Source organism: Globicephala melas, chromosome 5, assembly GCF_963455315.2.
Source record: "Globicephala melas chromosome 5, mGloMel1.2, whole genome shotgun sequence".
Classification (NCBI taxonomy): domain Eukaryota; kingdom Metazoa; phylum Chordata; class Mammalia; order Artiodactyla; family Delphinidae; genus Globicephala; species Globicephala melas.
This window is the reverse complement of record NC_083318.1, coordinates 101,578,141-101,600,967: the sequence shown is the minus strand read 5'-3', so window position 1 is coordinate 101,600,967 and position 22,827 is coordinate 101,578,141. Positions and strand designations below refer to the sequence as shown.

At 40.6% G+C, this 22,827-nt stretch overlaps 1 protein-coding gene across 2 annotated transcripts in view; it reads right to left on the bottom strand.

The window, feature by feature from the left end:
• Positions 1 to 22,827, bottom strand: part of CDS1 (CDP-diacylglycerol synthase 1) — a 69,175-nt gene that overhangs the window by 31,312 nt on the left and 15,036 nt on the right. The window contains exons 1-5 of one of the 2 annotated variants that reach the window (XM_070045601.1): positions 17,097 to 17,149; positions 13,742 to 13,869; positions 7,884 to 7,980; positions 2,896 to 2,993; positions 334 to 473 (exon numbers count right to left, since the gene is read on the bottom strand). In XM_070045601.1, the coding sequence (XP_069901702.1) occupies positions 334 to 473; positions 2,896 to 2,993; positions 7,884 to 7,980; positions 13,742 to 13,869; positions 17,097 to 17,129 (496 nt within the window). In that variant the 5' untranslated portion in view covers positions 17,130 to 17,149. Of the gene's footprint in view, positions 1 to 333; positions 474 to 2,895; positions 2,994 to 7,883; positions 7,981 to 13,741; positions 13,870 to 17,096; positions 17,150 to 22,827 lie in introns of those variants that run through there. The other variant, XM_030847083.3, reaches the window with a different exon arrangement.

Below are 22,827 nucleotides of genomic sequence, written 5' to 3'. Positions count from 1 at the left end.
CCTAGGAACAAATAAAGCAATACATATGTGAAAGTTTCTTTGTAAATTATACTTGGTAAATAACCCATATATTTAAAAGTGCCTTTACTATAATTTGTGAAGAAAATTTTCAAATATATGGAGTGACTATTAAGCAAGTACTTTTTTTTAAACCACCATTAGGGAGTGACTACTGCTTAAGACTGTGATGAAAGAAATAGCTTTATATATGAGACTTTTTACAAAGAGAAGCTGGATTAAAATGTAACAAATAAAGGATGTTATAAATTTAAATAAAAATAAGCATGTAACATATATTGGCTACATATCAATGAAGACTTTTCCTTAACTTACCTGCCAGATAGAGGGCAAATGATATAAATCTGTGGTAGCGAATGAGGAACTGAAGTTGCTCTTCTCTTTGAACAAATGTAGCAAAATAATCAGCTACAGTCTCTCCATAGAAAAAGTAGTTTACACACAGTAGAAAGTACCTATAATTTTAAAACAATTAGCTTCTTTAGATTTGAATTTTTTCCTCCTCAAACTCAACAAAACTATTTTCTACAGTTTGATGATGACAAAAAGTTCAGAACCAAGTCGAGAAGACCAGTTCATGATATATTCCACCAAATGCTTTTTTTCCTGTTTTAAACTTAATTTCAAACTTATCAGTCAATAAAAACTTACTGAATAGTTCATGCCTTTATTTAGCTCAATATCTAAATGCCAGAAACAGATAATTAGGAAACATTGTAGAAAATACTAGACATACACTCACTCTCATACACTCTCAGACACACACACACACAGCATTAAGTTTATAATGAAAATTCACTCCCAGCTACTCACAGGTCTAATGCTTTGTAAAGATCCTAAGCCAAATTCCCACCTGCCCTAGGGAAGATCAACAGGAAAAGAAGGTAGAGGTAATTTGACCTCTAACCTCACCCTCCTGCCCTGCACATACTGGGGTCTTGCCCCCTCTTCTCAATGCTCCAGATGCACTCTAGTTGAGCAGTGACTCAAAAAGGGTAGCTGTGGGGAACGGAGCTAGCAGCGGGTAAAAATCTCTGGAAAAACTTTAAAAACTTGATAAATGGCCTATCCCTTCTCCCAGTTCTGGTATATCTTTGTCCCCGGGGAGAAGTTGAACCCATGAGATTTTGCTGATGGGAGCATGTGTGAGCCAGAAAAAAAGGCTGAGAAACACTGCCTTAGGGTTCCTCCCGGAATCCTCCTTAGAAGGGCAGAGTCCTAGGCAGCCAGGAGGGCAGTAGAAGACGAAAGGGGTGGTTTCCCTCTGGTTCTCATGAATGGAATTAGACCCTACTGTTCCCAAAGGGAAGTATTTTAATTTTTATCAGCTGTATTACCATTTTTCTCTCTCCTACAATGGAAACTGTCTGTGTCGCCTCTGTAAGGCTGTCAAAGCCTACTCCAGCCACCAATCCAACTTTTTGGCCACTACTTCCTAATAAATATACACCTTCTGCTCAGGAGGGCCAGGAAGATCTCACCATCTGTGGCACATGCCTCCTCTGTCCCGCATCTGAAACCTGATGGATGCTGCTTCCCCAACCCAGAACACTCTTCTCTAGCCAAAGCCTGTCTTTATTTCAAGTAACAGTTTCTCTCTCACCTTCTCCAAGAAGCCTCTACAATCACTGGAGCCCATCTTGACCTACCTTTTTCTTCCCCCTACACTTAAAATCAATCCTGCACAGTTTAGCTTTTAATTACTCTCCGACTACTTAATCTACCTAACACTCCCTGTACACACTGCCACTCATGAAGAAACTTTCCAGAAGGAAAAATTAAGTGTTAACAAAACCAAGAAACTGTTTTTGACTACTGTAAACCCAAAAAGTGATACGTTTGTTATAATAAGACACTGGCCCCTCTGGCTGATACTAATCAAACAACTATATTCAAAGACATGGCCTGTTAGGTTAATTATGAACTATCATATTATCATGTTTCATGGTCAAGGTCCTGATAACTAAGAAACCTAGAAAGTTTTAAAAATATATAAAGCTTTAAATATTAAAATTATTTGGTGATTTTTATTTACTAATTTTACATGCATCTGTACATATACAATATTTCAGAGGCTGGTAACTGCCCTGAAATATTTGGCAGGGTGCCTTACGCACTGACCCCAGAGTCTTCCTCATCCCTCTGACTACCCTCCTTGTTGCATGTCACAGGGCCCAGGGCCTGGAGGAGACCAAACCAGAAGCAGCAAAGGTGAGGTCATCCCTCCTCTCACTGCCCTGCCCCCTACCCCCCAACGGCATCCTGGGGCCTATGGGGGCTTTGGAGAAGGTGGGCCAGCCTGCAGGGGTGGATGGGAGGGGAGGAGGGAGACAGACATTCAGCTTGGGCTTTCCCGTTCTGAATAAACCACTGATCACTCAAAAAAAAAAAAAAAAAAGACAAAACAAAACAAAAAAACCCCAAACTATTTTCATATCTCATCTTCAAGTCTTTGTAGAAATATCAAATTTTGTGTGTGGTCTCATATCAACTGAGGGGAAATAAGGCAAAAGATTACACATATTCATAACATTTTACAAAATGAAACTTTCTGTTAAAATTGTAATTATAAAGGATATAAAAATGTGTCGAATATAATGCTGAGGTTTTTAAAAAGGGCACAAGAATAATGTTTATATTCAATTTAAATCAGGTATCTCTACAAAGAGTGAAAGATGAGATATGAAAATAGTTGTGTTGAAATGGGAGAGTTAAAGGTAATTTCCTTCTTTCAAAATTCAATTTCATTCTTTTTTATATTTATTTAAAATCAATCTATAAGGTCAACCATGTAGATACTGATTGATCAGGATGCTTCCTTACAAACTTCAGAAAAGAATCAGATTTTCATATCTGAAACAGTTTTAAGTCACTTACCAGCTTAGTGTTCTAAACCAAGGTAGGTCATAAGAACGATAGACTCTGTAACCTATAGTGATAATTTCATGGAAGCATTTCACTTGGATGCCTAGAACCTGAAACCAAGAGAAAACATTAACATACATTTCTCAATATTTACATTTATGGTTAGTTATTTAATAAGTAGCTTGTTGTCACATGTATTTTAAAAATCTTCAGCCTACCCACTTTTAGTTAGTCTAAATATCAGCAGCAAAAATTCAATATTCAACTTCTCTATAATCAAGTGATATCCCAAAGAGGCAAGCAAAACAATGTTTTATTCAAAAAGTTTGAGAGATCCTTCCCGGGGTAGGAGGTGGCATTGTAGTTTAGAGTTTGAGGGGTGTAGTCTGATTGGGATCACAGCTGACTAGGCTTTATCCCTAATTATTGCTTCATTTCTTGTGGTTGTCCATCTCAAGATGGATGGTCTTTCTGTCCATTTGTTTCTTGAGTTATCCTAGGAAAATGATCATAAGTGAAAGTTTGCTTGTATATATTTTTAACCGTTCAACCTGGTATTCTTGCCAAGGATAAAGATACTATCAGGACAAATGGCTAAAATATCTTTACCCAGTCACCCAGGGGTTTGGGCATGAGCTTTTCATTCTTCCCTCCATGCCAACTCTCCCATAGCCAGCTACACACATCTCTGATCAACCCAAGCAGTGCTTCCTTGACAAATTATAAGCAGCCTTCTACATCTGCAGCCCCACTGGCCAGTCAAGTGAGTCCATGCGGTTCTCTCTGAATAGTGTCCAATACACATGCCTAGTAAATGGGTTTATATTCAAGAATCCCTTTTTGATGGTCTATGTAGCTGTCCTTCAAACTGCTAAATCCACCAATCTGGGTAAAGGTAATTTCTGAGACTGTAGCATCATATCCAGTGTTTGGCTTAAGACAATTCCAAGACTCAAAGAGCAAATGGCAAGCTGAACACTCATCACCGTAAACTAACAGCTTTGTGAATATAGCAGACTTTTTCAACCTCTAGAGAATATACCCAAGGGCTTGTTTTTGTACAACCCTGGAGTTAAGAATGGATTTTATATATATATATATATATATTTTTTTTTTTTTTTTTTTTTTTTTTTTTGCGGTACGCGGGCCTCTCACTGTTGTGACCTCTTCCGTTGCGGAGCACAGGCTCCGGACGCACAGGCTCAACGGCCATGGCTCATGGGCCCAGCCACTCTGCGGCATGTGGGATCTTCCCGGACCGGGGCACGAACCCGTGTCCCCTGCATCGGCAGGCGGACTCTCAACCACTGCGCCACCAGGGAAGACCCTGGATTTTATATTTTTAAAGAGTTAAAAATAAAAAACAAAGATTATATGACAGACACATATGTGGCTCCTTAAAGCCTAAAATACAACAATCTGGTCCTTTACAGAAAGAGCTAACCAAAGTCTGCCAAAGAATATACTTTGGGATTTCTTTTTGAGATCGCCACAAACCAGCTTTCCCAATCCTACTACCCAGGATATTCTTAAGCTATTTTTTCCCACTATACCTAGTACATGTCCAATGACATACTTAAAAGAAGTAGTTGTGTCCCCTCAGCCATACAGTAAGAAAATATTATGCCTAACTATTACAAATAGTTCTTTTAAGAAAAACTCATAAATGTGTTATATTATAAACACAAGAGGAAATTTAAATACTGTCCTTCAAATAGCCTTTGTGTGTAACATCAAGTCATTTTTTTAACAATAATAATCCGAGAATGGGGACAATGCTAGATGTTAAGATAAAATGGCAAAGTCATGTTATTTATAGAACCAAGGGCTTTTAGAATATCAAATGAACTGATGCTACTTCTATGAATACATTTGTTCAAGAGCAACCATTAGCACTATATATGGTGTTTCACTGAAAGAAGAAAAAAAGAATTTTTAATATCACACACATCCATGTATATGGTTGTCACTTATAGCTTACCAGCTACATGGAAACAGCCACATGGATATAAGCACAGGCAGACAAAAAACCTGTGGTAAGGGTGGGGATGGGCCCAGTTGGGGTGAAGGAGAAGGATGTACAGAGTCATGTACATAGGAGAGGAGGAGGATGTTAAGGGAACTACAAGTAGTCCAGAGCTGCTGGAACACAAAGCTGGGGTGAGAAGTAGAGAGAGATGAGTCTGGTCACAGCACCACAGGAAACAGCATGAAAGGCTGCACAAAGGAGTTGGTGCCGATCATGAAAGGACGTGATCAGACGTGAATTTCTGGGGATAACAGAGGTAGAAAGAACTGACTGGAGAAGCAGCAAGAGAAGAGACAGTAAGGCAGGCAAGATACCACCATCCAGATGAGTATGGATAAGTGCCAGAAGAGGGTGGAGTATAAGGAATGAGAGACATCAAGGAGGTAGAACTGACTGGATTTGGTGCTTGAGGAAACTGGGGAGCTAAGGGAGAGAGGGAAACGCAGGACAACACCAGGGAAGGCTTGGAAAAGTAGACAGAGTTATGCAGAATGGCTGGCGATAGAACAGAAGTTCAGATTTAGATATGTTGAGCTGGAACTATGTGTTATCCAAATAAAAGTGCCTATTTTCACTCTAGGAATCTATTTGAAGAAAATAATCCTGCATATGAAAAAGCTTTATATTCTAATATGTTTAGGATAATGTTATTCACAATAAATAAAAACCAGACTATAACCTGAATGTCTAAAAATAACACGCTGCTCTAAATAACTTATGATGTACTACATTTCATTGAGTAGATGAAGGTATTAAAGTTGATGGCTATAAAGACCGTGGAGCAACACAAAACATTCAATATTTAGTTTAAAAAGGATACAAAATTTTAGTCACACTATAATTACAATCATGGTTTTTAAAAGAAAAAAAAGATGAAAGGAAATACATCAAATGGCAGTATTAATTGAGTTGTGGTGGTTGATGATAGGGTTGGGGTGATTTTTTTTTTAATTATCTCTTTTCCAAAGTAATTTCAATATACTTTTATAACTCTCACAATGGGAAAAAAACTAATGCACTATTTAAAAATAAGTTAAATAATGTGAATTAAAACAGTTATTATAGGAGTTCCAGGAAGGGGTGGGGGAACCTCATATCTTTTATATGTTCACATCTACCTTTAAATCAAAATACGCTTTAGCAACTCCATCACTTAGAAAGCGTGATTCCAAGCTGTGACTGCAACAATTAAAGCACTATAAATAGAAGGTTGGAGGGAAAAAACTCCTTTTATTTTAAGGAATATGAGTATGAGTTCCATCTTAAAATAGTAACTATCATTTGCTAGAAGTAAGTTTTTAATAAAACTCTCTTGAATTCGTCATTTTTGAGTGCTGATATTATAAGGCAAATGCAAGCTAGGTACAAAATGTACTTCTCAAAATATAAATGACCTAGTCAGGGTTGTGAATGTAAATAATACCTTAAAACACATAAAGGTAGTATCAATTGAGCACCAAGTGTGTGTATATCCATTCATGTTCCCTTAACATAAACATCATAAATACAATTGCGATGGATGAAGACAAATAATAAAAAGGAGGGACACTGTACATATCCCCGAGAGCAGGCCCTCGCTGTTCACTGCTAAACCATGTTCAGCACCCAGGAAATGCGTGATGTTTGTCATGAATGTATTTCTCCTTCTTACTTCTATCACTTTGGGCTTCAAGTGTTTCATACGTCTTTAGATATAAAGGCTTTTATACACAGGGAATCGTTTGCTGTGAAAATCCTTCCTCCAGGGGCTTCCCTGGTGGCGCAGTGGTCGAGAGTCCGCCTGCCAATGCAGGGGACATGGGTTCGTGCCCCGGTCCGGGAAGATCCCACATGCCGCAGAGCGGCTGGGCCCATGAGCCATGGCCGCTGAGCCTGCGCATCCGGAGCCTGTGCTCCGCAACGGGAGAGGCCACAACAGTGAGAGGCCCGCGTACCGCAAAAAGCAAAATCCTTCCTCCAAGGTCTCCCTTCACCCCAGTGAATCCTACTCAACTTTCAAGACCGCAGTGCAGATGCTGGGCACTGGATAAAGTCTGGAAAGTCTCCTGGCTCCCCCCCTTTGCTCTCATAGCATCCAATTCTTGTTTTCAAATGCTTACTGCAGTTTATGATTACATATCTGATCAGTTCTTTAATATGTAGACAGTAAGCTCCATGAGGGCAGACACAGGTGCATTTTTCTCAGCATGACTGCATCATTCCCCAGAACTGCCTGGCATGTAGCAGGCATCCTGAAGCATGTGTTAAATGAATGAATTACAAAGCTGAAAAAATGTGTCTGACTTCATAACTTGTTGGGCTTCCCATATACAACAAAATCCAACTCCCAGAATGGTTTTTGCTTGCCTCTCTAGTCTCATCCCTAGACACTCTCCACATGTATAACTCACAAACCCCCCAACGGACCACAATCTCTCCTTACTACACCCCTGCCCCTGATATCCCCAACTTGGAATGCCCTCCCCCATCCAGTGCTTCTTTATGACTCAGCTTTCACATCACCTCCTCTGGAAGTCTTCCCTCATCTCTCTCTCACACTGGATGAGGTCATTTTTTTGCTGTGCTCTTCCAACAAGATCTATCATGGGGTTTATTCCACTCATTTACTACACCATTTATTCATATGGTTACTTACATGTCTCTGCCATTAGAATGAGTCCCCTGAAGTCAGGGATCTAGCTAACAGTCATATACGTTGAAGTCGTGTGTTTCTGTTCTACCTAATGCTTGGTGCAATGTCTGACACAAAGTTGTGTATCTACTGAATATCACGTATACTTGATACACACTGAATGGCCAATTTGCAAATGGAAAAGATTAGTCCAGGTCATTTCATGAACCAGAAGATGCTTAAAGGAGCTAAATTTGTTGCTGTCAAGTCTTGAACCACCTTCTTTTTCATGACATGCTCAAATTTACTTCAATATCAGTGCTGAAAAACAAAGCAAGAGACACTTGGGCAAACACTTACAAGAAGCATCAGCATAAAGGATCCCATATAGATGATCAGGAAAAACAATGAAATCATAGTTAGAGTAAGGATTCCACGAATCCACCAGTTTTTCCACCTAAAAAGGAAATATTTGTAGAGTTAGCATTAACGTGTTCTTAAATTTCTGTGTGTTGTTACAGTAATGAGTTGCCAGACTTACAGGTTTCCCTTAACTATATTTTAGGAATCCCCTATACTTTACCTTATACAATAACAACAACGCAAACCAACCAAACAAACCAATAGCATTCGCTCACTCACTGAGAGCTAAAGGAAATGTAAAAATCCTGTTAGCCGAAGAAAAGAACTAGTTTTTGCTCCATGTGAACAGGATGAATCGCGAGGCTGGGAGGTGAGGTGGCCAACGCAGGTGTGCGCACGTGTCCGCCCGGGGCCACTCAGGTGGGAAGGAGGGGCCAGGTGCACAGCCCTCCCAAAGGGTGTCTGTCCTTCTGTGTGGTGGATAAAAAGAGTACGGATTTTAAGGTGGTGTAGAACAGAGAGCACGGCCTTGCAGTGAGAAAAAGTAAAGAAAGGAAAATGCGGAACTGAAACTGGAAAGCACCATGATTTCAAGGAAATGAGGAAGGTGTGGGGAGGTCCGTCATTGAGGGTAAGGCCAGACTGAAGGTCAGTTCTTTCTGTTGCTCAGCGTGTGCTGCCTGCTTTCCTGCGAGGACAGAGCCTTTCGCAGAAAAGTATTCTCTTCTCCTTGGGCCTCTGCTGGTGCTTAGAGCACAGCTTCCCTGAGGCACACCTGGCTGGTCCCCGGTAGACTGAGAATTGACCTCCTCGACCCTCTGCTGTCAGTAAGAGCCTGGGGAGCCCATCTGCCTGCCCTCCATCACCGCAGGAGCCTCACACTTCACCCCCAGTGTACCTTACAAATATTTTCACTCTTTATGTGGCTACGTCATAAGAAATGTCAGCAGCCACTGTATGAAACACCTCAGATCGTTCTAACAACACCTATAGAAGCATGATGCTTTCTGAATCTAAAACTGCTGCCCTCTGAGTTTATTCATTCTACACTCATTTTACATTATACTCACAGTAAAGTTTTTAAATAATTTTCTGATTTCTACTAATTCAAATGCTAACATTTAAATTATATCACAAGAGATTTTGACCCAACGTATAGTAGCATATATGCACTGTATTCTAAGCACAAGCCCTCGTTCTCCTCTCTGTAACAGAAATATTAGCTGATTTCATCCATTTATCGAATACTGATTACACTCCCTGCTTTCAATCACTCTCCTATATAGCCTAGATACCCCTAACTACTCTTCCTCAAATATCCCTTTGATCATGTCCACACAAGACCTAAAATGCCAACAGTAAGTCCAAACTCTTTTATATAGTTTCCAAGGTTTTTCACATGGTGGTCAAATTGTACTTACCCAACTTTATTTCCCTCTACTGTTATAAGTATGTAGACTCATACATTTTTCATGAGACTGTAAGCTTTGGGGCTGAACTGAAATGAATGCAGAATCAAAAATGCTACAGCTGAAAGGTTCTATTTGACTTAATAGAACGAACTCTTTGAGGATGAATGAATGGATTAGGAAACTGGGCTAGGTCGCACAGCTAGTCAGAGGTAAATAAAAGACCATAAGCCAGTCTCCTGATAATAATCCTGTCTTCCTTGCACGAACCTCAGAAATGTACTTAGCCCTCCTTCATAACTGATTCTCAGACTCAGAATTACTGAGAACCTCTTCTAGAGAAGAGGACACTACCCAAGTGTCAGAAATCAGACTCTGGTGGGAGTTGAAAGGGCCAAGTGTACCTCTAATGTTAAAGGGGTGGCTCTGACCAGCAGAGAACGGTAGCTTCTGAGAACCAGAGATTTAAACAAAGACCTACTCTCTTTTATTATACAGATGTTACTCCAGGCAGAAAAATTCCCCTCCCCAACAAGACTTAATTGCCTTATTTTAATTTAAATGACTCCCCAAATCTCCCAAGAATACCTAACACAAAGTTAAGCACATAAAAGCACACACTTAAACTTAATATATATATCCATTGATACAGTAACCCAAAGTTATCTCTCAGGGGAGAAGCACTGAGTTCAAAACAGAGCACTGATATGTAAAAGAATATGTACCATTGTAACTAAAATCCAGAGGAAAGTCTGGTTCCGAATTCAAAATTCTTGATTTCCTTTACCATGCCACCATGATCACATTAGAGTAAGCCTTAATTTTGAGTCCAAGTCATCACCTCACAGATTGTTTTAGGTAAAGGAACTCAGAATCAGTAGAGAAATCCATTCAAGTCTCATGTTTCCAGGACCTATATGAGCTAGAAATGAAATTTCTAAAAAGTATATAATTAAGCAGCGTCCTTTAAAGTGATTATCTAAAGTGGTTACACATTTATTGCTCAAATCAGTTATGTGATGCACAATGTCTTACTGTTACTACAACTCTTAAGGGGTTTTTATTTCAAAAGTAATAAAAATTTGGGCTTCCCTGGTGGCGCAGTGGTTGATAGTCCGCCTGCCGATGCAGGGGACACGGGTTCGTGCCCTGGTCCGGGAAGATCCCACATGCCGCGGAGCGGCTGGGCCCGTGAGCCCTGGCCGCTGAGCCTGCGCGTCCGGAGCCTGTGCTCCGCGACAGGAGAGGCCACAACAGTGAGAGGCCTGCGTACCGCAAAAACAAAAAAAGTAATAAAAATTTATTGGCTTTTTTTTTTTGGCCATGCCACACAGCATGTGGGATCCTAGTTCCTCGACCAGGGATCGAACCCATGCTCCTTGCAGTGGAAATGCGGAGTTTTAACCACTGGACCGCTGGGGAAGTCCCAAAAGTAATAAAATTTTTAAAAAAATTTTCCTAGTGGTACAAGCATAATGAGAAAGACCTAGGTTGGCAAGGCAGTTCACCTGAGCCAAGAATTAGGGCACAGAAGCACTCTTCAAGAACAAACAAGAACTTGGTGGGCCATCTAGCAAAGAGCAGGGGTTTTGAGAAAGTCTATCTACCAGCCTTAGAAGGAAGTTAACGGGATGTGTGCAGGTTCCCAGGGACAAAGAAGATGGCATTATAGAGTACAAGAGCACCAGCAAGACTATGCCTGGGTATTTCCACGGTTTCTCAACCTTCAATAGTAACATTTGAGCCAGATCATTCTTTGTTGTGAAGAGTTGTTCTGTGTACTGTAGGATCTTCCCTGGCCTCTACCTACTAAGTGCCAGCAGCACCATCTCTTTTTTTTTTTTTTTTTTTGCAGTATGCGGGCCTCTCACTGCTGTGGCCTCTCCCGTTGTGGAGCACAGGCTCCGGACGCACAGGCTCAGCAGCCATGGCTCATGGGCCCAGCCGCTCCACGGCATGTGGGATCTTCCCGGACTGGGGCACGAACCCGTGTCCCCTGCATCGGCAGGCGGACTCTCAACCACTGCGCTACCAGGGAAGCCCCAGCAGCACCATCTCTTATTGTGACAACCTAAAATGTCTCCAGACACTGCCAAATGTTCACTGGTTGGGGGAAGGTACAAAATCCAAGGCATTGCCCCTTCCAGAGAGAACTACTAAGTTAGACTCATTGCTGAAGAAGCTCTTTACTAAAGGAGACAGCCAGACTTCACTAGCTAATGAATATTCATTTCCACAGACCCATACACGGGTCAAGAAACAGACTGGGACAACTGCCAAGTGACTGAAGACCTTTCACGCTCTTTCCAATTTCAATGGCTTATGCTCTTTCTGGCATTATATATTAGAGCCTTAAAAAATGAACATAAATTTTGACCAAGGAATTTCACTTTTAAAGTTTTATACTAAGAAAATAATTATTGATTCTAAATAAAAGTTAGCTATAAAGAAATATATTTAAAGCAGAGTTGGTTTTGTGAAAATTTAGAAATTGGCTAAATGTCTAGCAGTTGCTGTTTAAGTTAAGTAAGTTGAACTATAGCTCTACAAAGAAATATATCATACAGTCATTAAAATATTTACACATATTTCAGGATGTTGTTCCTAATACCATGGAATGAAAATGAAAATAACAAGGCAGAAAACAGTACAGTGCTATTTTTACATTACACACACAGGCACACACATGCACACAATGTAAAAAACAAAAAAGTTTCAAAGATAAACATCACAGTATTTTAAATATTAATGTCTTGGTAGGAGGATTATAGGGTTTTCTTCGACAAACCATGTACATTCCTTATATAATTAGTATTTTTAATCCTATGCATCTACAATTTCTAAATCTTTGTAAGGCAGACTATTTGGGGTATTAAAAAGAGGCTAAAATGTGTAAAATGTAGATTTTAAAACATTTATTTAATCTTTACAGAGAAGTTTCTCGAAAAGATTGAAACTAGTCATATATTATCTGCTGTTAAAACCAATTCTTTCATAAATAAAGCACAATGCCTAGGTTCAGAATGTGGCTCTATCACTTGCTAGCTACACGACCCTTGAAATAAAACATTTCTGTGCTTCAGTTTCTCCATTTATACAGTTACAGGGTTGTTGTGAGAATAAATTAGTCAACACATATAAAGTGCTTGGAGCAGCACCTAGCAAATATACATGCTCAATAAATACCAGCTACTACTACTTGCCATTGTTGCTTTATGCCAGGAAAAAAAAATTATTAAGGAAAATCTTGTTATGAGTGACACAAAGGAATCCAGCATTATTCTTATATAACATCAATATGAAAAAAAATCCAGATCTGAGAAAGACCAGGTGAGATTTTTAAAAAAAGGTACATCTGTGAACTAGGTCATGAAAACAACTGGGAACAAGAACTACTAAAATGATAACCATGCTTTTAATAATGCACAGCAAAAAACTATATATCTATTGGCTAAAAAATATGAAAACTTTGTTTTGAACCAATTTATTCTACTATGATCATCCTCTAGGAAATTAAAAATCAGAAAAGCTCACATTATATTCACTAGATATGACTAAATCAGTATTTTTCAAACTCCAATTTATGACCCATGGGTAGTAAAATCAATTTAGTAATCCAGCGTATTTTTGTTCAATAACATAGAACAGCTATCAAAAATAAAAGAAATCAGAGAGCATCACACATAGCAATGGCAAGAATTGCTTTATAACATTTTTACAGCAGTTAAAATATATATTTGTGTGTCTCTTGGGGCATGGTGTAAAATGGACCTCTTACCGTGTGTAACAGTATTAAAAACTTGAAAAAAGAGTGTTCTGTACCAATATTTCAGGTTTCATATGTTAATCTGGATATTGTATTTATTTTGCTTTTATAAATTTTATAATTCATATTACAAAGACTACAATGAAGGGCAATATAAAATTAGCTGAAATTGGGTGGTTATTAAACATTTAAAAGTATAGCACAAATATAAAGTGGTAAAGGGTTGTAGAGTTTTGGACAATGATTTTAAACTCTGTTAAAAGGAAAAAAAATACCTATTTCCATCTGGCATTTGAAAAACAGGGAACAGAGAATATAGAATTTTCTTTTTTAGATGTTCCAATACCAGAAAAGGCAACCTGATTTGGTAAATGGGTCACTGGCTTCAGAAACCTGTCAGACAAGGGCAGAAATGCCAGGACCACAACTTGCTAGCTCTGTAACCTTCACCAGTTAACCTCTCAGACTTGGTTTTCTCACACTTAACAAGATTTTAAGGATGAACGAAAGGATGTACATCAAGCCTCTAATACTGTGCTCATATATGGTGAAAAAGTGTAAAGCCTCCTCTCATAGCTCTAAAACTCACCAAAAGTGAAATTTATTACATTGGACATGGTCCAGGATAACCTCACAGTTTATCTTGTGTACCCATTAGATTCATCTTCAACCAACCATACCTTGAAGACAAACCAGATAGAGCTTTCTTGAGGATCTCAGGGGTTCTATCTGAGGATGGTGGAATTTCTGGAATATCAGAATCTGTTCTGGAATCCAAATCTCCATATCTGTCATCAATATCTGTTTCCTGAAATTAAAGAAAAAAGAAAATCACTTTGCAAAATAAAAGGAAGAAAAAGCACATGCTTGCCAATGCATTTATTTATTGCTCAGTGTGCCAACTCTCATTTACATAACTTAAAACAAAAAAATAACTATTAACTTACCTTGAATATCCAAGCACTGTTGTACATCCTAGTTAGGAAAGTTTGATTATCTTTGCTAAAGTCTATCAATATAAAGGATTAATTTAAACAAAAGACACAAAAAGAAACTCTTATATTATCTAAATCAGAAATTTTCCACAGAATCAAACATTCATTGTTTTTCTACTTAACAAAGAATATGGTGTTAATGCCACATAGATTCTGATCAACTGTACATAGTCTCTTTTTTTATTTGATTACAATCAAAGCATCAACAACAAGAGAAATGTCTTACACTGGCATAGCATTTTAGATAGATAGATAGATAGAGAAGCCGAATCCAGCCTCTGTACCCCGACCCTGAGTTAAATCTCAGACAGTTCTGGGTGAAGTAAAAAAGAATAGCTTTATTGCTTTGCCAGGCAAAGGGGGCCACAGTGGGCTAATGCTCTCAAAACCCATGTGTCCCAACGTGGAGAGGGTAGTGAGAAGTTTTACAGTAATGGGGTGTGATCAGCTTGTGGACATTCTTCTGATTGGTTGGTTGATGTGGTAAGTAGAAGTCAGCATCATCAACCTTAAGGTTCCAACTGGTCTGGGGTCTACGTGCTTGTGGGAAGCATACCGTCATTAATTGTTAACTCTTCCCACCTGGAGGGGGTTTCAGTATCTGCAAAACAGCTCAAGATACTGTTGTGTGTATCCATTGATGGGGAACCAGGACCCTGCCCCAAGGCTGCACTATTGTTTCTCTTGACTGTTTCTCCCTTGTCTCACATCCCCTCCATTCCCTAATTAACAACTGCTTGAATCTGCCCATTGGAACTCAGAGAAGGTCATGGAGGCTGAATGAAGGCTATTTTCTGCAATCAGAGAAATGGGGGGACACAGAAAGTCTTTGTGCCCAAGAGCCCCACAGGGCCCTGCTCAGTATCAATCCCCCCTTTTCTTTGATATTCCTCAATCTTGAGAACAGATGTTGGACAAGGAAGGGAATAACTGTTTTGGATAGAGACATCAATCATAAACTCAGCAGAGGAACTTGGTTTCAGGGGACTTGGTTTTAATCTCCCTTTTTTAACTTTCCCTGAATCTTTTAGGGAATAGGGTGACAACCGCTCTGACTACTTCCAGCTGAAATGGGGCATAGTCCTGCCTCAATTTGGGACACCGAGTTGGAAATATTACTGAGTTCCAAGTCCTGGATCTGAGTTTAGTATGATTAAGGTCTCAATCCCCTGGGAATTTAAGCCTGAAACTCAGTCTGGACCTGGCTCTTTAAGGGAGACTTGTAGCCAGGTAGCCAGTTGTCTAATTTTATCTAACTAGGTTTTAACTTCTGATATGGTATTCAGATATATATAACAGGAGCCATTGGCCATTAAATATGTCTCCTCTTTTGTTGTTAATATCTGATCTAAAGCAATTTTATTGTCTAAAAAGTTTAATAGTTACAAGGGGATACCTTGAAACCATAAGGTTGCAGTTACCAGTGGACACTGTTTTGAGATTGGCTGGTGCCATCCCCTAGGTCTGACACAGCTCAGAAAATTCAAGCTCTCAGCAATACAGGAACATGTCTGAAATCACATCCATATGTCTGAACCAACAGCTCCTCCATTTTGACTTCCAATTGCATTTCTCTTCTTAATGGCCAAAGCAGATGTCACCGTTAATGATTTCAGTGCTTTTCTAGATATGAGAAGATGCAAGAATTTGGCCTCATAAAATCTTCTGAAAATATCTAACTATCTAAAGCCCTGTTCTGCCAGTTTTTCTCAGAGCAGAGTGACTCATTCCTGATCTCCACCCTGAATTCCTTTCAGGGGGTGTTGAAGGTCAGTGGCCACAGTGGCCATTGGCCTAATCCTTGCAGAGGCAGATGGCAATTTGCAGTTGGCAGAGCCCCTTCAGGATCATAAACTTGACCATGGTTTGGGGGGCATTTCATGACCATTTTGTCCCACAGTGCTAGGAATGCTCATTCCCAGGTCTGGCAAAGATTTTGCTGATAGGCCACTCAATGTGCTCTTACTTACTGGACTAGGCCTTACTAGTAACCAAAAGTCTCTGGGCCACCTGTCTTACTAGTCTCTTATGGTCCAGGAAACTATTCCCTCTTGTTGCTTCTTCCCATATCTAGTTACACTATTACAATCATTGATCTCATATGGAACTATACATCATCATTTTATCAGAGGCTCAGTCACACATTTGGTAATGCAAGAAACAACAATTTTGCAAAACAGGCAATATAAAAAACAATATAGCTAGCAGATTAGTAAGGTCATAATTCAGAATATAAGTTAAGAACTTCCATTAGGTGCAGCCCAGTATATCCCAGGTCTTCTGACTTAGTCTGTTCTGTACCAATCCTCATCTTTAAGGGAAATTATATATTGGCATTATCCATAAGGCACCCAGCCCAGTTTCCTAGTGTTACTAGTCTGGTTATCCCTAGTATGGGTTTAATTGTCCCCAACATAAGTGACCCTTTAAATTTGAATGAACATAACCTGGTGTTAATCTCCTGGTGTTAATCTCCTAGATCATGGAGCATCTGATCTTTATCCAAAGATTGATTACAAAGTTAGGCTTCAGAAACAAACTTAGAGTGTTCTTCTGACAATTTAATTAAATTTTGGAACAATATAACATAACCACAAGGAACTATCTGGGAAGTAAGTCTTGGTAAGCACAGACATTAATTAACAAAACTAGAATTAAATATTCAGTGAAACATAATTTTTTTCTAAAATTGCCCCCATGTTCATCAAGTATAGCCAAGACTAATTTGTTTCTAAAATAAGATTGGTCCATTGACCACATAGGTTCTTCCACATTGACTCTGGTGTAATTCCTCAGAAGAAGTCTCAGACTAAATTTCCAAAAGGCCTCTCAAGGCCAAGAAAGCCATATCAAAGGCCTGCCATCAGATTTTGCCTAGGTTGATTTCTCTCTTTTAGAGGTCCCCAAAATATCAAGATTTCTGCACATGCCAGGAGACAGTTTTTCTCATTCGCCTGATAAGGCTGCTCAGAACCCAAGAGTCTCCAATTTTTGAAGGGAACAGGCAGAGGGAAAAGAAAAATATCTCAATTTTACTCACAGAGGTGTAATTTACCAAATTGTTGCAAATCATAACCAACTTGAGGGGAAGTTTTTTTCCTATATCTGGAAAACACAGATCAAAGCCAGTAACATTTCAGACAAAACCCATAAAAATTATAACCATATTCACCAGTTCATTTAGTAACCAATCCTCTTGTTAACTTTTTATGAAACCATCAAGCTTTCCCTTAGGATTTTTTTTTTTAATTTCTTACCCAGTTTCCCAGTACAACCTGAGATTTATCAAAATACAAAATAATAACTGTCTACAAATCATAGACTTAAAAAGTCATGGTTAAACATTTGATCACAATGGGATTGACAAAAAGAAACTTAGTTATTGCTGTAACGTGCAACATTTTTAAATAACTAGAATTACGACTGATAACATTTTACAAGGACATACTAGATTTTTAGGAATGTCATGTAATTTAACATACTAATTAAATATTTCTCTCTGAGATGCCTCGGCCTTCTAAAGCATCTTAACGTTAGTTGGAGCTTGAAAGAACTTTTAGAATCTGTCACACAATACTTATTTCATTTAACCAAAGTGAAGAGACTTCAAAAGCAAATATAGATCGCTTAAAGGCAAAGAAACTCACGAGCTGTCGTCAAAAGCAGTATTCTAAGAAAACTTTGAAGGGAGAAACCGAATCTGAATCTGGTCTTGCTCTAGCCCACTCCCAACAAAATCCATCTACCTAACTAGATTTAATAATCCAATCTTAGAAAATCCTGACCGCGCACAATTCTCAAAACATGTGCTTTCTTATGGAGAATATCCCAGGGTGGCACCAAATACCTTTAGATTCCTAAATACCTTTAGTCTCCTCTCTGCCAAGGGAAGCCAACATTCACTAATTAATGTTTCAGTATCTTAATATTTTATGTGGAAATGATCTACCTATTCAATAAACTTCCATCATTTAACTTAACTCTAAATTATTAAGCTACCAAGCAGCTGAAAAGATTATTCTTAAGTACACATTCCTAAAACAATTATTCCTAAAGAGTTTTACCCAAAAGCTCTTATCTCACTTGCATTACTTAACATTGATAACTCTAAAGAAATGTCTATATTAATCAAACCAACAAGCTTAAGCCACCTTCAATAGCAAATATCAGTTCAGTACTGAATAATCCCCAGATCATGTGGTCCCAAAATTTATCTTGGCCATTTTCTACACATTTAGATTTAATTTGTAAGTGCTCAATTTTAAGTGAATTAAATAGAGCTCATTTACAAGTTAACTTTTACATAAAGACAACCAGAATCTCAGTTTTTCCACTTGATTTTAAAAAGGCTTCCCCCCTCTGCCCCCCATCTTTTTTTTTTTTTTTCTACAGATAGTCTAGATAAGATAAGTATTCCTGAGGGTCTGGGCACAGTGGTCTCTCGAAGTTTTGTAACAATACCCTGGGGGGCGGGGGGCGGTTACAAGATGGAACAGAACTCTGGTTACCCATAACAAGGCTTGTCCCAAAGGGAAAATCCCAACCAGCATTCTGCCACAGGCAAAGCCTGACACTACAGGGAAGGATTCCCTGGTATTGTCTCATGTGAGCCCTGTTATTTAGCAAAGACATCTCGACCAGTCAATATAAGTACTGACACACATACATACAAACAACAAACACGGTCCCACGGTCCCACAAACAAAAGATCAGACAAGGTGTAGCCCAAAGATTCCATTTCCACTCCCAGACTGAGAACTCAAAATGGCTTGCAATGATTGGGTAGAATTTTCCCATCCTGTGCAAGCCTGAGTGGCTTACCCCAAAACAATATCCACAAAAACACAAACAACAGATAAACTACGGCCACACAGACAGAATATCAGAGGAGGTATAGTTTAAAAATTCCACTTCCATTCCCAGAGAAAGGCTTGCAAATAGATTGGGTCAGTTCTTGAAAGAGAACAAACCCGGAGGTGGCTCTCAGGGAGCCCAGAGTGGCTAGCCCAGATGGAGTGGAGAGAATTCCCAGCCTTTCCATTCCTGTGACAAAACAATTCTACCTGAAGAATAGTATAATAATTTAGGCCACCATGCAAAGGCCACCTCTCCTCACTTTTAAGAATATACTTTGGCCAAACAGAATTACAATAGAACCTTATTCTTTTTAGTCATAGATTCATAGTTATAGGTCGACCAATCTGCCAACATTTTCCCGGGGGGCTATCAGATGGAATACAAGAAGAAGCGCTTCCCATGTTGAGTCAAATTAAACAGCCTCGCACACAAAATGGAAAGCAAAACCAGAATCCTCGCCGCCAAACAGAAGCCACACACACACAAAAAGAAACAAACAGCCCAAGGCTCAAACTGGCTTCCAACTCCCACTAACCCGGTGGCCTTGGATCTTCCTAATGGAAAAATCCCCAAACGGGAACCAGAGGTTCGCCAAACAGACCAAACCAAGTGGCCTCAGCAATGCAAGCTGAGGGGGCTTACCAAAACACTGGCAGAGGTGTCGTAACATCCCAAACGCTACTTTTCTGCTTCCCCAAAACAATTCCTTGGAGTAGGAAGTCCAGGGCAGTGAGGGGGGAGGAAGAGAGGAATGTCCTCAAGGCAGAGATGGCCTTGGCAGCTGCTAGGGTGGTCCCTCTTCTGCCCTACTCCCGCCTTGGAGTTCCAGCTGCCAGGATGGCGGACAGGATAAACTGGGGCTTGGCCTTTCCAGGCAAGAGTCCCAGGCGATCTGGCCTCTAAAGGAATTCTCCAACCTTCTGCTCTCTTGAAAGAGGCTGGCATGGAGAAAACCTCGGAGCGTCCAATCAAGCCAAGGGACCCCCCACCCCGACCTGGGACTGTCCCTAAGTCAGTCCCACGCTGCACACCAAAATTGAAGCCAAATCCGCCCTCTGTACCCCGACACCGAGTTAAATCTTGGAGACAAGAGTTTTGGGTGAAGTAGAAAAGAATAGCTTTATTGCTTTGCCAGGCAAAGGGGGCCACAGCAGGCTAATGCCCTCAAAACCGTGTGTCCCAACTTGGAGAGGGTAGTGAGAAGTTTTACAGTAATGGGGTGTGATCAGCTTGTGGACATTCTTCTGATTGGTTGGTTGGCAGTGAGCTAAGTAGGAGTCAGCATCATCAACCTTCAGGTTCCAACTGGTCTGGGGTCTACATGCTTGTGGGAAGCATACCATCATTACTTGTTAGCACTTCCCACCTGGAGGGGATTTCAGTATCTGCAAAACAGCTCAAAGGTATGGTTGTGTGTATCCGTTGATGGGGAACCAGGACCTTGCCCCAAGCCTGCACTATTGTGTCTCTTGACTGTTTCTCTCTTGTCTCACATCACTTCCCTTCCCTAATTAACAACTGCTTGAATCTGCTCACTGGAACTCAGGGAAAGTCATGGAGGCTGAATGAAGGCTATTTCCTGTAATCAAAGAAATGGGGGACTCAGAAAGTCTTTGTGCCCAAGAGCCCCACAGGGCCCTGCTCTGTATCAATCGATAGATAGGTATAGATATGTAGATATATAGATATACACACATATATATATATGTATGAATATATATATATATATATACACACACACACACATATATAGTTTTTTTAAGTGTTTAAACTTCCATCATTTTATTAGACCCTCAAGAGACAATCACGGCCAAGACGGTGGAGTACAAAAACCTTGAGCTCACCTCCTTTCATGGGCACACCAACTTTACAACTATTAACAGAACAACTACTGATGAGAGTGATAGAATCTACCAGAAAAGATCTTCTACAACTAAAGATCCAAAGAAGGAACCAAGGAGATGGGTAGGAGGGGCAGTGTTGTGGTATAGTCAAGAGCCATACCACTAGGTGGGCAACCCACAAACAGAAGAATAATTACAATTGCAGAGGTTCTCCCCTAGGAGTGAAGGGTCTGAGCCCCACACATTAGGCTCCCCAGCCTGGGGGTTTTACATGGGGAAAACGAGTCCTCAGAACACTTGGCTTTGAAGGCCGGTGGACTTACTTTTGGGAGACCCAGAGGCTGTGGGAAATAGAAACTCCATTCTTAAAGAGTGCACAGAAAACTTCTCACACTCTGGGACCCAGGACAGAGGCAGTAATTTGAAGGGAGCCTGGATCAGATCCATCTGCTAATGTTGGCAAGTCTCAAGTAGAGGCAGGAGACAACTGGAGTTTGCCCCAGGGAAGCAGACACTGGTGGCAGCCATCTTGGGGAGCTCCTTCTACCATGTAGAAGTGTCCATCTAGAATTCTGATGCTGTCGAGTGATGCTGGATGCTGGCAAATGTCCATCTGGAATTCTCCTTCTAGCTTACTAGCCTTGGGACCCCGTCTGCCACCCCACCCCACCCCCACCCACCAGGCTACAGGCACCAGTACTGGGATACGTCAAGCCTAGTAAGTAGCTGAGCATGTTACTTGCAGCCCCTCTGAGCCCACAGCCACCCCTGGACACATCCCTGTCCACCAGAGGGCCCAGGACCTGGCGCCATACACCGGTGCCCAGGCACTAGACTCAGAACCCCCATGGCCCTACAGCCAGAGACCCTGGAACCCAGCTCCACACACCAGTGAGCAGGCACTGGCCCCCAAATGCTATGGGTTTAGGCCCTGCCCACCAGTGAGCCACCTCTAGCCTCAGGACAAGCCAGCCACACCCACCAGCAGGACAACACCAGCTCTGAGACACCCCTCAGCCAGTCACTCCTGGATCTGGCCCCACTAACCAGGGGGCTGACACAAGCTTCTGGACACCCTGGGTTCCACACCAGCTATGTCAGGAACCAGTCCCACCCAATAGCAGTCTGACACCAGTTCTGATGCCTAGGCCCCACAACCTCCCACCCCAGAATCTCACTCTGCTCATCAGCGAGCCAGCACTAGCCCTGGGACCCCCTGGGGTTCTGCACCCAGTGACCTTGTGACCCAGCCCTGCCAAACAGCAGCTGGCAGCCTGTGCACATGGCAGGGTCCAGCAACCAACTGGACGAGGGGCCAGCCATGCCAACCAGACCACCCCCATTAGACAGCCCTCCATGAGAGAAGGTGCCATGCAGTCCACATAGGGGGCATGCTTATAGTATATAGCTCTGATGATCAGAGGGGAATGTGCTGATAGGACATCTCCTACAAAGAGCCACTTCTCCAAGGTCAAATGTAACCAGTCTACCAGATACATAGAAATAATAACAGCAAATTAGGCAAAATGAGGCAACAGAGGAACATGTTCCAAATGAAGAAACAAGATAAAACCCTGGAAGAAGGCTAAGTGAAGTGGAGATAGGCAATCTACCCAAGAAAGAGTTCAGGGTAATGATCATAAGACTATCAAAGAACTTGGAAGAAGAATGGATGAGTGAGAAGTTAGAAGTTCATAACAAAGAGTTAGAAGATACAAAGGAGAACCAAAAAGAGATGAAGAACACAATAACTGTAATGAAAAATACACTAGAAGGAATCAACAGGAGATTAAATGATACAAGGGAACAGATCAGTGAACTGGAAGACAGAATAGTGGATACCACTGAAGCTGAACAGAAAAAAGAAAAACAAACAAAAAGAAATGAGAATAGTTTAAGAGAGCTCCACTTCAACATCAGGCATACTAATATTTGCATCACAGAGGTCCCAGAAGGAGAAGAGAAATAGAAAGGGGCAGAGAACATATTGGCAGACATAATAGCTGAAAAGTTCCCTAACCTGGAATAGGAAGCAAACATATAGGTCCAGGAAGCACAGGGCATCCCATA